Source organism: Chaetura pelagica, unplaced genomic scaffold, assembly GCF_000747805.2.
Source record: "Chaetura pelagica isolate M959 unplaced genomic scaffold, ChaPel_1.0 scaffold83, whole genome shotgun sequence".
NCBI classification, from domain to species: domain Eukaryota; kingdom Metazoa; phylum Chordata; class Aves; order Apodiformes; family Apodidae; genus Chaetura; species Chaetura pelagica.
In genome coordinates, this window is record NW_009952893.1 from 547,743 (window position 1) to 563,906 (window position 16,164).

A 16,164-nucleotide genomic window follows, 5' to 3' on the forward strand; every position below is an offset into this window, starting at 1 on the left:
TCCTCTCACTTTCACATGTAACTGCAATGACTCATCTTCAGAGGAGTGCAAACAAAAACTTCCTTTTTCTATATCACATGAAGTTTAATAAGAGTATGGAAGAACATACTGAGTTAACTAATCTGAAGATCCCATTCTGTCTGAACACTATCCCTAAAATCTACCATCATCTAAATAAAATTACTTTTTCTGCAGTAGTAAGAGGCAGGTGATAGCTCGAGGAAACAGTTAGATATTAGAGAAAAAAACTTTATTTACTGTTCTTGAAAACATAATATTGATTATGTTCTCACCTTAAGAAGCTTTATGGTTTTGAAATAATTAATTTATTTATTTTTTCCAACATAATGCAGTTAGTCTGGCAATATTATTTTTTCCTAATTCTTCATTAAGAACTAATAAAGGTTCCAAAACATTAAATACAGATCTGTTGTGTAAATTATTTTGGAATAATCAATTACCATAGGAGACAATGATTTCATACAAAGTATTAGAAGCCAAGAAACTGAGGACATTCTAATCCTGTAACTATGTGCCTGATTGCTTACAAAAAGAAAGCCATTTAAAAAATGGAAAAAGTGTATGCACTTCTATCTGCATGTGGAAATTTTAAGTTGATGCACTGAGCTCCATGGATCCAGATTTTCCTCCCTTTGAAGTACTCTCCCGAAAATTAAGCATTTTTATTAAATGGAAGCAGTTCTCTACTTTGTCTTGTTTAATTGATACACGTATTTTCACATTATACATTTAAAATCACTGGTCTTGAAGTTTTGTATTTCCAGATATGTTTACAGCATCTCAGTGCCTGCCATACAAATGCAGTTAAAGTAGTTAAATGGATTTGGGGGTTTTATTTTAAAAGCGAATTAAAACATTTAAAAGCATATAGATAGGAAATGGTATTAAGAGGAAACTGATTCAAATAATTTTAAACTAATACTGACAAAATCAATACTGATGAAATCAAGCTGCAAATAAACCATGTATGTTTATAGTTAAGATTACTTCTGATAAGGTTAATAGTTAGCTTTAGATAGCCACATAATTCTCAAAGGTTGATTGACAGAATTCCTTTTCTTGCCAGCACATACAAGGCACAAAACGAGCAGCACATAAATACCAAGATATACATACCAATAGCCTATCCAGCCTTTCCTTATTCAGGGCACCAATTGGTTTACTAAGGTCACGGAATGTTTCGGGCTTTGTCAGATCTAAAAAAACATAGTTAGGCTCTGTGCATTCTACGACACAGAAAAGTACTCTAATCAATATTTAAAAAGAAAAAAATCCCCCATAAAGCACCTATAAAAACAAAAACCAAAACCCCTCCAGTAATTTCCTCTGCTCCTTAATTAGAAATTAATAAAGTCTGACTGTACATGGCTACTCATCTTCTTCCTTCCAAGTAGATATAATTTCATACCTCTTTCTTAAGAATTAGTAGTTACATGTACATGACAGCTATTATAGCTAACATCACCTAGTCAATGCAGGTCCTGTTACCTGAAGCACAAAAGTAGCTGGTATTGTCTTCTTCCTACTCACTAACTATTCTGTCAGGCTACAGTTAAGTCCCATCAAACAATCATATTCAAGTGTTTGAGTGGGTGCTGATGAACACCATGAGATTCCTCTACTCCTTGTAGAAGGACACAATCCTCAAAAGGACAAACTTTTCAACACAAACTTCATTAAGGCCCTTAACAAAATTTAGGCACAAGTGAGCCTTGTTAGCCTCTTCCTTTCAATTTGCAATGCTAAAAATTGTAAAGAACACCTGGATTCTATACATTTCAATGAATCTGTTTCCATAAAAAGCCATTTTACTGGCTGTTTTGCATTTATTGGAATAACAGGAAGTCTTTGATTTTCCAAGTGACCAAGCAGATGCTTGGTACATACTCTGTATGCAAAGAGTGAAATATTTAACAGAAAAAGGTCAGGTATTTTGTCCACTGAACACCAGAGGAAGGGTAAGTGCACAAGAAAACATCCAATACCACTAATGCCAGGTGCATGCTGTCATACCATGAACTTCATGCAGCGTGAGACCCCCACCCTGAGAAATTTCAGGCTGGACATGATAATGCACTAAGATGCCTTTTCGTATACACATACCTAATACTGAACTAGAGTAGTCTGCTATGATCCATGGAAACACAGGATACTGGGAGAGATCATTGCAGCTTCTATCAGCCAAATTGTTGAGATGAAGAAGATACTGGTAATTTGATATATGTCCTCGCTGCCATTGCAACATATAACTTTCAGCTGTATGCTCTGTTATATGATTTTCTAAAAGAAAAACAAACATTTAGAATTTTAAGGTTTGGAATTCCACCTCCAAATTATACCGTGATTAACATTGTGCTAGGTACTATAAAATAATTAAGGGCATAGCTACTAAAAGAACAAGTCAGAATTAAGTGGTAACTTTGTGTTTTGATAACAACCACGCTTGATACATTTTTAAAGATCTGTTCAAACAGGCCTAAATTGCGTTTGGCAAAAAATAAAATACAAAAAGAACATGGCAAAGGAGTGCTGAAAGCAGACATAGAAATAATGGATGGGAAAGAATTTTTGGAGGTATACAGAAATATTTACAGACTATGAACAACTTGTCTGGCAATCAGGCAACCTTTAAGATTTCAAATTTCTAGAAGCAGTTCTGCTAGATTAAAGAAAAGAATAAATACATGTTCCTGCTGGACAACTAAGGATGTCCACTAACAATGACGTGTGGAAAGAAGTCATACATGTATGTGAACAGAACCACTGAAATAGAGAGAATAGAAGAAAATAAAACTTGAAAATTACTCAGGAAAGCAGAAATTATGCCTCTGAGGTTTCTATATGAAGCATTAGGCAGGGTCTCAAGAAATTCAAAACTGCACTACTCTTCAGTTGACAGCTATAATGCAAAGGACAGCTATAATGCTGGACAACAACATGACCTAGGAATATTGATTTCATTCTGCCTCTCCACTCTAAGCTGAAACTAAAGAGGCTTGTTATCTTACACTGTCCTCTGTATGGCAGGTCTATCAAGAGAAATGGGGTAGTTTTGCACTGCTTGATGTTTTTTTGTTTGTTTTTTTTATGTGGTTTGTTTTTTTCTAAATTGTTCCTTCCATTGCTTCAGTGTACAGCTCCTTGGCAAGTGCCTGAAAGCAGAACTGAAGGACTGCAACTGTGGCACAACAGCAAGAAACCATGCAATCATCAAATAATCACAGTGAAATCACATCCTTACAATACAAAGCATTGCACAACACACTTCTGTGTGCTTGTTTTACTGCAGCTCTGTTACAGGCCTACTTAAAAGTCTTTAAATATCTTTTAACACTACTTGCTGCTGAAGGCTGCAACACAAAGCTGTTCTATGGAACATCTAATTCTTTCAATATTATCACTAAAATTATTAACTAGAAAAAAAAGGAATTCAGATTAGGATATGGTGAACCTCTATTTTAATTCAGCATAGGGTGGAAAAACTTACTCCAATCCTCCCTTCACCTTAGTACCTGAAATTCTACAAGTAAAATGTGTTAGCACCTTCGAAGAGAGGATTTTCTGCTGTCAGAGACAGCTACTGAGGTGCTACAAATATATTTACAGAAAGGGCTAATCTAACAACAACATCGTCACCATCTGCATCTTGAGTTTCCATCTTTGAAAGTTATCCAGAAAACAAAGTCTGAAGCAGGGCAACGGCATTCAGTTTTTTAAATAACAGAGAATATAATGTCAGAATCTATTTCCTTTTCAAAAGGAAAATCTAACAGCCTAAAGTGCTTCTCAAGGGAAGCGATTGTTCCTCTGTGGCCTTTGCTTTGTGAAGTGGGGAAAATGTCAACTGATACTTCGGTAAATTCATTAAAACAGAACTAGAGGTCTGGCACAATAACAAGCTAGTAAAAAATTTACATAAACGCTTTGAATATTGTCAGTAAACATGAGTTTCAAAGCTTCAGTTGTAGTAGCATTACAGAAAAACTATTAGCTTTTCCCCCTTGTTTTTCAAGCACACACTGTAGGGTCTTGAGAAAATTTCTGTTCATGATCTGTAAAATATATGCATAATTTTCTAGCAATTAATGTATACAAGATTTAATAAAATTGAGAATTTAACCCTTTCAGAATAGCAATTTTCATCAATCACTGCTAAGACTGAGAAAAGATGAAGTATTGGTGTGTGCACTGGAAATTCATCCACAACAAGAACTTTCTTGATAGGATTTTTACTTGGACTTAACCAGGGATCAGGGGGATCCACCCACAAATCAGTGTATATTCTTTCAGCTGAGTGGATCTTATTTTCTCTTCGCTTTGAAGACCAAGCATTTCATGGGTTTTTTTGAAGGTTTGTGGTTTGTTGTTTGTTTTTTTTTTAAAACTTGTTTGCTTTCAGGGTTGTTTTTTTTGGGTGTGTGGGGAGGGTCACTTTTTAAATATGAAGTTGCAAATCAAAAGATTTAGTTTCACCTTAATAATAGTATTTCAGCATTCACACTCAGCTCTTCAAGCAAAACCATATGCAATTTTGCAACATTCATTCTGAACTTCGCTTACATTTATAAAAAAAAATTGGGCTAGTTCATCTGTTTTTTTCTTTTAATTCTTCCCACAAATCAAGAGAGCAACACCCAAATTAATTTCCTCTCACAAGGCACTATGGTCTAAATTAGTAAATATATACTGCAAACCTATATATGTTGCAATAAGGAAATAGAGCTCATCTCGGTCTTGATAGTTGTAGAATTTCAAGTAGATGTCAGAACATAGATCATTTTCTGTGCAAAATACTTCAAGTCCCTTAGAAGTTAAAGAAGAAGAAGACGTAAATTAGTGTACAATCTGTAGTATTTATTTTTTAATGGAACGTTTAATATCTAAAATTTAAGACTCTGAACTAGGTAGCAGTTTTGCCCACAAAGTCTAATATTTTCACCTTTCCCATTTTCAATCATAAAAGCATTCAGCTAACACCCAACTGAGCAAATAGCTTTATAGTTGTCCATAGATTGGCTCTGTCTGGATTGATTAAGCACATAGTACTTTTTTTGTCCCAAGTGAATGAAGTGAGGCAGGGAGTTAAACAACTCTTTACTTTAAATGTGTTTTGAGACAAAAAATCTGCTCAAGACTGAAATTCCAGTGGAAACACCAAAAGCATACACTGAGGTTCCACTGCAGCACTCTCATCATCCCTCAGTCATGTACTGGGACTCATCACTCCACATTAGTCTCAATCTGAAACAGTGATCAAGCTCCCTCCATGAATCAATCCAGAGAGAAAAAACACCAGGAGAGAGCAATTCATTCTATCCCAAGATAGGTGTTTGAAATAAATGCAATTAATTGCTCCCTGGAGGTAGTCCTTTCTCCCTTCCCCTACACTGACTGCTTATGAAAGAAATTTTTTACCTTTGACAGGGTTCACTTTTCCTGTTTTCATCTTTTTGACAACACAGGGAACCAAACCACTTAAAAACCAGAAAGGATCTTTAAGTGCTCTTCACTACTTAATCCAGAGTTTTCAAAACCATGTAACTTTTACTTAATGATGCACACAATTTCAGCTGGTCATTTTCAGAAACAATATGTACAGCAAGACATAAAAAAAATAATAAAAAATACTCGAGCTTACCAGTGGCATTAGCCCGTGTCTTCTTTTGTAGATGCGACGAACATTTTGCAGTGTTATTTGGACTACTGGTTTCTGCGGGGCACGAAGGAGGGGAAAGAAAAATGGAGATATTCTAGAAGGTTTATGTTCTACACTAGCTTCCCCATTCACTCCGAAGTTTCTTTTGACTAGAGAGATACTAGCAATATGAAAACAATATCCAACCATGTCATTTTGGCAGTGAAACAGTGGTGCTAAGCACTTATGTTAAGAAAAGGAAGCTTGTCTTTGCTGTCGGTTCTTGTCTGAGTAGCAAAGCAGTTTAAGAATAAATAAGGAATAGTGTATTATCACCCGAGTCTGTCGCCAGTTACAATAATTATGCAAGAGAGCTGCAGCGACCAAGAAACCCTATCCAAAATAACGAAGGCATTGGGCAAACTGTTTGCCAACGGTGCCACCCGGTGGATGAATATTGAATGGCATTTTGTCATCTGCTGTGGAACACATTTTCCATGTCTGGACGTAGTTGTAGCATATCAGTGTCTTTGCTAAAACTATCGCTGCTATTTCTGTGACAAAGTTCTAAAGCAGTCTGCGACATGCACTCAGTTTTCCTCTAGAGAAAGAAATGTTAAGTTTAACAGAAAACCTGTTTAAGATCTTTCAGTATAAACTAAACGTATATTAAGCTCTCATTAGGTCAGAAGAGCATCATACAGTAAGATTATGAAATTTATCTTAAACGAAATGTAACAAAAAAGTGATCTTTAAACATTAATAGGGAATGAGCAAAGGACATTTTATGTTTTGTCAGCAGGACTTCAAGCAAGTTAGCATAGAATAAAGCCTCAGAAGTAGAGATGCATTGAATGCAGCAGAGCAGCACAGATCAAAGGAACACTAAGGACTTTTGGATTGTAACTGAAAATAGTCCATGTGCATTTAGGAGGAATAATACAGAAAATGAAAACTGTCCACTAGAGGGGCAGCGTGCTCACATCGAATGCAAGACCATCTATGAGGCACTTACAGGATATCCATTAAGAGGCTGGAAGTACAAGTTAGCATCAGTAACACACACATGCCCTGGATTAGTCACCAGTGGTGTCACCATTTCTGCTTTACATTCCATTTGCTGCGTTTCAGAAATGCTTTGAAATCTACAAGTGAAAAAAGGGAGTAAGTTTACTTCCAGCTCTCTTTTAGGTAGAGCTACCTAATATTCTCCAGAAAGGCTTTAGGTTAGCATATAACCTTGGGACATCAGAGTGGGTTCACTTAGCCTGTTTTAGACATTAAGAAATTTATTTAAAATCTTTAGTTTAACAGGCACTCCAGAAAGGAAAGTTGCTACATTCTGCACCAGTCTGAGCAGTAAGACAGTTAGCTTTTCCATACAGACCTTTATCTGGCATATACTGATGCCCAATTTGCAACAAATTCACAGATAAACAGAACAGTTTGCAGAGAAATAAAAAATTAACACATTCATCTTCACAGAGTTTCCGGTTTTCTATTCCAGATGGTTCAGAATACAAAGAAGTTAATTCTCTGAATTAGAGAGCTTATGCTGCCCCAAAAAGCACCTATTAAGTACTGATGCAGTAATCAACCAACAAGCTGAAAATAGTTTCCCCATAGAAAGTGATTAGAAAGGTACCTGTTTTTATCAAATGAAGTTCTAGCCAAGCGCGATTGCAATATAGCAGTTATCTAATGTGGGGGAGAAAAAAGTTCACATGGTCTGTGATTCAAAGGCAATTAGAATTTCATTATTAAACAGTAGTGTCAATTTCATTATTAAACAGTGATATCATAAATAATCAGATAATTACCATGGCAGCTTGATCTCCCATCTTATCTAGACAAGAAGCCCTGTAAAGCTAAAGAACAATGAGCTTTAAGTGAAATAGCACAGAGATCTCCCACACAGCTCAGAAGTCAATAGAAACTGGGAGGGCTTTAACATTCTTGGTGACAGAGCACTAAAAGAGCTATTATTATTTCTTTTTAAGGTAGGACATGTTTGTTCATTGCTACTGTCACATCATTACTTTGTCTATATACTACCACACCGTACACAGTAAAAGCTAGTATGCATAGCTTACAACAGCTGTCAGAACTAGATGCTGTTTTCAACTGCTGCATTTTAAAAATGGATACTTCAAGAATTTTACTTTCAGAATAAATATTTAAAGAAAGCTCTCCATTAAAGATTAAAAAGAGGCTGTGATGCATGTAATAGCAATTAACCACATACCTGATGCAGAGTCTGCACAACATCTCCTAGTTTCCCAGCAACATCCAGTTGGAATAAGTGTTCTGTTTTACCCTAAAACCAAAAGTGAATTTAATACGAGTTTAAAATAAGGCCCAATAAAAAATGTCCAAACAACAGAACAAAAAAAAAAATAATATCCAAAATAACAATGAAAAACAACCCCAAAACAAATATAGCCAAAATACTCTAAAACCTGGTGAAAGTATGCTTTCAAAGGCTGCAGCATACCTGAACACTCCAGAGGTAGATGTTAAACCTGTTTGGTTTTTGTTGTGGTTTTTTTTTCTTTACAAATGTTATCTTCCTTGTGGTAAGCTCTTTGTGCAGTATTGAGTCTGACATTTAATACAATGCAACCTAATAGCTTCAAACTGAATAGAATAATACAGTGTAAAAATTAGGAAATGAAGAACTAGTACCTCCTCTATTTTAATATCAGGTAAACATAAGTAAATATAGAACTAGTTAATGCTGTGTTACATTTAAGCAGCTACTGTACCTCTTTTAGAGACAAGATACCAGCCCATCAAATCTTTAAGGCTAGGCTATAAAAGTTATCATTCTCCTCTACACAGTTTTGAGCTGAAAATATCCTAAAACCAACCATGACGTGTTTTGACTAGTAATTAATAAAAAAAATCCCTAACGCATCACCTAGCCTATCTGGCATACTCATTATTTTACCCTCTACAAGATTTTAGCAGCTAAGTGTTATTTCATAGTACATATTCCTGGTTTTGACTTAAGTTTATTAAAAGTATGTATATGGGCCAACTGATATTAATTCTTAGACATAACTCATATTTAGCAAAGGATCCCTTGATGTTCCCTGATTGCAATATAAAATTGTTTCAACACATTTCTGTAGGGTTCTGTAATTTTTCAGGATAGACTTCAAAAAAATAAAACTGATCAGTATGACTACAAGACATGGATCACTTGGATTAATTTAAAACTGAAGGAAAGAAGATACAGAAATCTAGATGAGCTTCAGTATTATATGTGTGATTTTAGCTGAAATGAGAGCAATCCAAGAGGAAAGCAAACTTCAAGGAAGCAAACACAGCTGGCATGAAGGGAAACAGGAAAATGAGTAGTATTTTAGATAAAAGCCTTGTAACATTTCACCCAGAGAATCATTTTCCTTCAGCAGGGAAGCACAACTCTCAGAAACCCTAGTGAATAGTCTGCAAGGATTGCTTACTGCCACCAATGTAAAAGCTTTTGTGAGCAGCTCTTTCTGTAGTTCTCCAGCCACATGCAAAGGCATCAGCTCACTATTTTGTAACTGATCTGAAACAATCAATGCAAAAGATGGAAGATAAAATATACTACCAAATTTCAGCACCTAGTGATGCATCTGGAACTGGCAATGATTCAAGTACAAGATATTAAGAAGCAACAGAAAAAAATTTGAAATTATTGAAGTCAACCTAGATTTCTTGTTTTAATATGCAGAAACATTGCTACACTTATGTGAAGTAAATTGTAATGTTTAACTGTCAGGAATGTTCAAGGTATGAATGAATCTTGACTCAGGAGAAAATAATGTGAAAAGCCTTCCAAACAGCCCTTTTCATTATTTTCTTTTTCACTGTATTGGCAACATGGTAGAATATTTATACGATACTTAATAAGTCTTGCAAATGGATGCAAAGCATGACTAGAAAGGGAAAACAGGTTCAACACCTGAAGAATTAATGGCATAAAGCAAACAAAAAATTTTTTTTAAATCCTAGTTTAAAGACCGATTTAATCACAAAACAAACCCAAAACAGTCATCTCTTGCCTCTCTGCTGTTCATTACATTAATGCAAATTTATGGACTCCATCATTCTTAAAATTTCTTACTTGAACAAATATGTTGCAAAATATAATTCTGTCTGTTTCAATTATTGGGAAAATGTGGTGTTTAACAACTGTGTTTTCATTTTGTGTTTGCCTCTTAACCCACCTCAAATTCCAGGTGAAAACCCCTTACTTCTGTGTCTTGAAGCCTCCAGGCTCAGAATCAGAGCAGACCCACCCCCTCAACAGAAAGCAACCAGAAGTAAGCTCTGACTTCTGCTGTGAGTAGCCTTTTCTGCCATTTCTTCGAACTGTGAAGTAATCAGCTAGGAAATATAAATTAGCAATCTCTCATCTCAGGTGTGAGCAGAACTGAGGAGAAGCTGTTTAGCCAGGATGCAGTACCCACTGAACACCAGCAGCCAACAGTCAGCTCTGACTCTTGAGCCCACAGAACTGCACAACAAGGTAAATTGCAAGTGTCAGGTCTCCAGCATGTCCTCCAAGAAATACTATAAACCCATTGTGGAAGAATTCAGACACTTGTTTTATCAATACGCACAACTACTTTTTTCTTTTAAGTTTTATCATCATATTCCTCAAATGATAATTACCTTACTCTTTCAGAAATGAGAACTTAAATCCTTGCAAAACATTAGTTTGCTACGAATAGTGAAAAAATATATACTTACTCTTATCGTTTTATAGGGTGCAATAATGTTTCTTTCTTTAATGAGAAAAACCTGAGAGAGTAAGAGATGTTGCAGTTTCAGTGCTTGAAATACAATAAAATAAATCAGATGTACTGATGAACACAAAGCTAAAGAACACTGTTTAAGCAAGCAAAACACTGGGTTGCAATACCCTGCTTTAGCTACCCCAAACTGCAGAAAAACCTTTCATAGCAGCTAACTGCAAGAGGGGCAAGTGTCCAATTTAGTTCAGAGGCTTACTTACTTATTTAGTTTATTAGTGGGTTTTTATTCTGATCACATGACCTTCAAGGAGTTTAAAGATTAAAGCCAACACACCGAGCCATCAGTTCAATCCCAATCAAGGGAAGGATCCTCCCCCTCTTTCTTCTGATGATTCATGCCCTCAGGGTTCTATCCAGATGGGAATTACCCCACAGAGGCAATTCACAACTGCTGATTCTCAAATTAACCCCTTTGTCCAATGCCAAACATTTCGCTTCCAGTTCCAACCTTCATGAACACCCAACTTCCTCTTCTTCTTTTTTTTTATTTTAACAATTTTGTTTCTCTGGTGCTATTCATACATCCGAGAGGAACTTCCCTCCCCAAAGCCCACATGAAACTATTCTCCTTCTTCAGAACATTCTCACACTTCTTATAGAAAGACTTGACTGCTAGCACATTGTTTTTTAGGTACCATGTGCTGTGTGAAAGATAACTCAGGAATAACTTGTGAGTTTGCTTTTTTTGTAGGGGAGGCTCCAACTTGCTAAAGCTCAGGCCTGAGTGTAAGACTCCATATTTGTTAACTGCACAAGACACACTGGAATGGACCACCAACGGTCTTCTACTTTATGGTCCAAGAGACTTGGCTGATCAAAGGGCCTTTTCCAGTTCTTCAATTTGCTTCCTATGGCAAGCCAACTGGCAGTTACACACTCCAAGGTATTGTGGCAGCTGCCTCAAACCCAGAGCAAATATTAAGCTTGCAAGAATAGATGCTGTATCACCCTCTAGCTGGAAGCCTTCCGGCTGGCATCTACAGCCTTCCCCACTCCCCAGTGGGTGACAGAGCACCAACAGACCTCTTCACCACATGACCACTGACAGCACCTTCCAGCCAGAAGAAAGTGAGTGGTGTGCTTAGAAGCTTTCAAGATCAGCACGCCTCTCTAAGTGCTACACTAAAAAATAATGGCAATTAGTGCCTTTGATCTGACATCTGCTTATACCAACCTGTAACAGGCCAAATGAAAATAAGAATCAGAGATTCCTGCTTTACACTCAGTTTGTTCTACTCTGTAATAATTAAACGTTTTTCTACATTGAGAGCCCCAAATTACATCAAAAAAGTAGAAAATACAAAAAAAATCCAACAAATGGAAGCTTAGCAAAAAACTTCAGCACACTCTACTAATTTCCTATTTTGGAGAATTTCCCCCAGTTTTATCTAGAGATAACTGAATATAATTCTCCAATTATTACTTCTGTTTGCTGTATTTTGTAGCTATTAGTTTCTAAGTTGCCTGTTACGTGAAGCAAAGCTTCTTATCCAGCTATGCGTTTATTTTTTGAGTCTAAATAAAAGCCAAACTTGTTTAAGATGTTCCAATTATACCCTACATGCAGTTTCCTACAAGGTAGAAATTCTACATAGAAAAAATATTTATAATTAGAAGGTGATTTGTCAGAAGTACAAATAGTGACTACTTCACACTCAAAAGTCCCTACGCCTTTTATACAAAATACCAACACTTATCATGCTACCCAACTATTTCAGAATGTTTCCCCAGATGTTGTCCCATTGATCTTAGAGGTCTTTTCCAACTTTAATTCTATGTTTCTATGATCCCCAGGATGACAGGCAAGCTAGATATGGGAGTGGCAGGGATTGGACAGTGCTAACCACACTTGTCATTTAAAAAGTTAATTCTCCCTTCTTATGAGATGTTTTTATAAACGTCTGTCCTTCAGAACATATATTAATGATGTATGGTGGAACAACTGCATGCAACAGTTGTAAATACCTATTTTAGAAATGATATGCAAACTGTCAACACAAAAACCTCAACTACACAATAGTCTTCACAGATGCACTTTCAGGATGAAATGAAATATACTAAGCACTTTACCACAGTTTGCAAACTTCTCCAGCATAGGCAATATTAAATGCTTAACTTTGGTTTTTATTGCAACAGTACTTTACTAAGTAAGGCTATCAATTTTACATATTGTTAAAGACAGATTTTACAAAGATGCTAGAATGTTTAAAGGATATTTCCCACCTCATCTCTGTTCCTTCCTGAAATGAAAACATGAACATTTTTTGGAAACTTTTTCAGCTTTGGAACACCTATCACCTGCAATTTACCAAAGTTCGAAGTATATTTTCTTGGATAATGTTAAGCATGAACATATCCAAGTTAATGATTAACTCATGATTGAACTTGAACCAAATATTTTAGTACAGCTACTGAAATTTTTTATTGTGGATAGAGCACAGTCCAATGTTTTCACAAAGCTGAACTGCAAGGATCAAGATGGCTTTGCCATTACAAGTACATGCTGCAGAAAGTAGGAGAAAGCAACATAGAAAGAGAAAGATGATTAACAACCAGTTTAATTTCAGTCTCTTCTCCTCTTTCATTCAATTCTAAAATTGCCCTAAGCTCCATTATAAAACGCACAGCGCAAAAAGTTCACATTATCAAATTAATGATTTAATGAAGTCATTAATAGCATGAAATTTCCAGCATCAACAGCTCCACATTAATACTAAATCTTTGAATCTAATTAGCTTCATTTCCAGTTAACCCCCACCCTATGAGATACCATTAAGGAACGTAAGTTCTCTTATTTATACATCAAGAACCGGTTATATGTGGGTCTTACCTGATTACATAAAACAGAAATCCTTCCAGCTGTATCCCTAAAATGTAAATAAGATATTTGAAGAGATGGGTGTTTCAGCTTTAAAAAGAGTTAAAGACTCTACATACAGCAACTCAAATTCACATACCGTGTGAAAGGCTTATTTGTTTCATTTTCTTCTGGGGCCTTTATACTAATGCAGTCTCTCAGTGGTATCTGCAGCAGGATATAAGAATACATACTCATTCTTAAAAGGTTTTAAAAGAGAATCTCAAGTTACCAAGAAATTTTAAGGTTGCACTGCTTACCTTGATAATGGGTTGGATATTATCATCAGGTTCAAAAATTATTGACTTTGAACAGATTTTTAGAGACCCTCTGAATTTTCTAAAAGGAACAATAAAAAATAAAGTAGTTGTATATATGTTAGAGATACATGAGACCAGAATGACTCCAGTAAATCAATGTACGTAAAAGTTTTGTACCTTTCATCTCTGCAACCGTTATTTATAATATGATTAGCTGTGTGCTGTTCAAAGTAATACTCTTCCAGGTTAAGAAGAAGCAGTGAAAACCTAAAAATAAATACAAATTATTTATTAAAAACCCCACAAACAAACCCCAAACCAACCAAAAAACCCCTCAACAACCCCACAATAAAAGTTAATACTCTTAATAAAATACATCAAGTGTTTGGGAAGTCTTCCCTGGTATCTGTGCCATGCCCCACACCCTGAGAATAAATTAATGTAAATTAACTTTATAACAGAACAAACCCATACAGAAAATTGATGTACACATGAAAAAGATCAATTTATGCTCTTCCAACATACATAAGGTTAGATATTTGATTTTGTTCATATGTCTCAGGTGGGAACTATCCTAACATAGCCAGGCTTTCCCCTACAGTAAATATTTGTTTAGCCCTGATCAGTGTCAAAAGGTACATAAAAGGAGAGGCAGGAACTAACTGCTTGGATTGGAGGAGATTAGATCTTTCTGAAGTAAATCCAAATTACATTGGTCTAAAGCCTTAAGTGAAAACACGACCACGGTTTTACAACACAGCTGAGCCACTTGATGGACACCTTCTGAGGAAGCATTATCATCCTCTCCAACCACTCTCTGCACTTCCTCATACCAGTGCAACCCCACAGGAAGCCTGCTTACGTACTACTCTAACAGACAACAAACTCAACAACAACAAAATAAATAGTAATAAAAAATCTGAAGTCTAAGGTATTTAATTGCAGAATCATAGCAATACCAGTGTTGGTAGGAGGTACATGCAAATAGACTAGATGAGATACAACATGAAAATGCCTTCTCTAACAACTTAACTTAAGAAACTGCTGGAAGTGATTAGAACTCATCAACTTTACTAACAGGGATCTCATAGGCACATATGTGTTTCAGCTGTGGGGAATGGCAGTGGCTTCTAGCACAGCAGGAGAAGCAGAAATGCATCACTTCAGTAGGAACAACAGCTTGTTTGTATGTGGCGCTGGCCTGATCTGCAGAAGTACTTAATATTTATTCAAATCCACACTTCGAGCTTTCTGTAGCACGTTTGTGATGTGCTCCACCAGAAACGTTCCTGACAATGCTAACAAACATCGTGTCCCCAGAGCAGTATTCAAATAGAAATAAATATGTCGAGAGTTCACAAAAAGAACTGAATGTATTGAATAGTTTGCTTGTTAAGAAAGCCTATTTCACAAAAGAAAAAACATCTTATTGGAAAATACATCTTATTCACATAAGATGTGTGTCTGTGTTACATTAAACAGAACATAACAATAAATGTTTACAGTAAGTACAAGTAACCGTGGGTCCATGTACTCAAAAATGCTTGTGTATTCAAGACACTTCGTCCTAATGCTCTGCTACTTTTTCAAAACAGCATTCTCTTTACTTCTCCTCCACTGAAAACGTATTTTATTATGCCATTAAGAAACAACTGATGTGAAAATGTTAAATGTTAAAATGTCAGGAAAATATTAATAAGGACAGTATATGGCATATGACTCCGTAAGAAAATTCAACACAAATCTCAGTCTCTTCAGCCTCTATTCCAGCTGCTGTTACTGTACAGTTCTTGAAAACCTCTATAGTTTAAATGGCATTTTAGGGACATTGCCTTTACACATTCATTCTTAGAAGACATAACTTCAGTTGTCTTCTATTTCTCATAGAAGTCTATTCTTCAAACTTCCTCCCACCTATGACAACATGTCCTATCAACAGGCGTAAACTGAATTTCCAAGTTTCTGAGGCCTTGTTGCCTTTAAAAAAAAAACAAACCAAAACTATTTTCATATTTATTTTGATCACTCACTTTCACGAAGCTAAAATTGAAGGTCTAGCTCTGTATTTTAAGGAAAAACAAAAGCGGCACTAGAACAGTCTGCATGTTAAGGGGAAAGATGAGCACGAAACCATAAAAGCTTCCATGCAGTTACCATTAAATCCCATTTTTTAACACAACATCCAATTGAAATAATCTAGGATAAACTTCAGATTTCTGGGATTTTGTAAACTCAGATCTAGCAAGTGCTATCACATTTTAATTGAAAACTTCTCAATAAAGCTATCCTTGGATACATAAAGAGCAATTCCCCATCATAATTTTTTTCTTTCTAGTACATACAAGCATATAAATTCAGCTTATTGTCCACAAGCCAGAAAATTTAAATTTTAAAAGTTAATAACAAAGGTAATACCCAGATACATTTGAAAAATACCCTTCCACTCTATTTCATCAGGTAACAGGCACTATTGACATAGGGAACAATCAGACTCATAGCAATGACGTTCATGGTCCTACAACTTTTCTTACGGGTCATTTTAATGACACCTGGTCGATAAAACTAATCTCTGAAATTCTT

At 35.8% G+C, this 16,164-nt stretch overlaps 1 protein-coding gene across 1 annotated transcript in view; it reads right to left on the bottom strand.

Annotated features, from left to right (window-relative positions):
- Positions 1-14,893, bottom strand: part of NSMAF (neutral sphingomyelinase (N-SMase) activation associated factor) — a 28,909-nt gene extending 14,016 nt beyond the window's left edge. The window contains exons 1-14 of the mRNA XM_009995587.1: positions 14,826-14,893; positions 13,762-13,851; positions 13,585-13,663; positions 13,425-13,492; positions 13,298-13,334; positions 10,403-10,453; positions 7,902-7,973; positions 7,477-7,524; positions 7,302-7,354; positions 6,672-6,801; positions 5,660-5,731; positions 4,716-4,824; positions 2,125-2,301; positions 1,138-1,217 (exon numbers count right to left, since the gene is read on the bottom strand). Coding sequence (XP_009993889.1) covers positions 1,138-1,217; positions 2,125-2,301; positions 4,716-4,824; positions 5,660-5,731; positions 6,672-6,801; positions 7,302-7,354; positions 7,477-7,524; positions 7,902-7,973; positions 10,403-10,453; positions 13,298-13,334; positions 13,425-13,492; positions 13,585-13,663; positions 13,762-13,851; positions 14,826-14,893 — 1,134 coding nt within the window. The remainder of the gene's footprint in view (positions 1-1,137; positions 1,218-2,124; positions 2,302-4,715; positions 4,825-5,659; positions 5,732-6,671; positions 6,802-7,301; positions 7,355-7,476; positions 7,525-7,901; positions 7,974-10,402; positions 10,454-13,297; positions 13,335-13,424; positions 13,493-13,584; positions 13,664-13,761; positions 13,852-14,825) is intronic.
- Between the last annotated feature and the right edge of the window lie 1,271 nt (positions 14,894-16,164).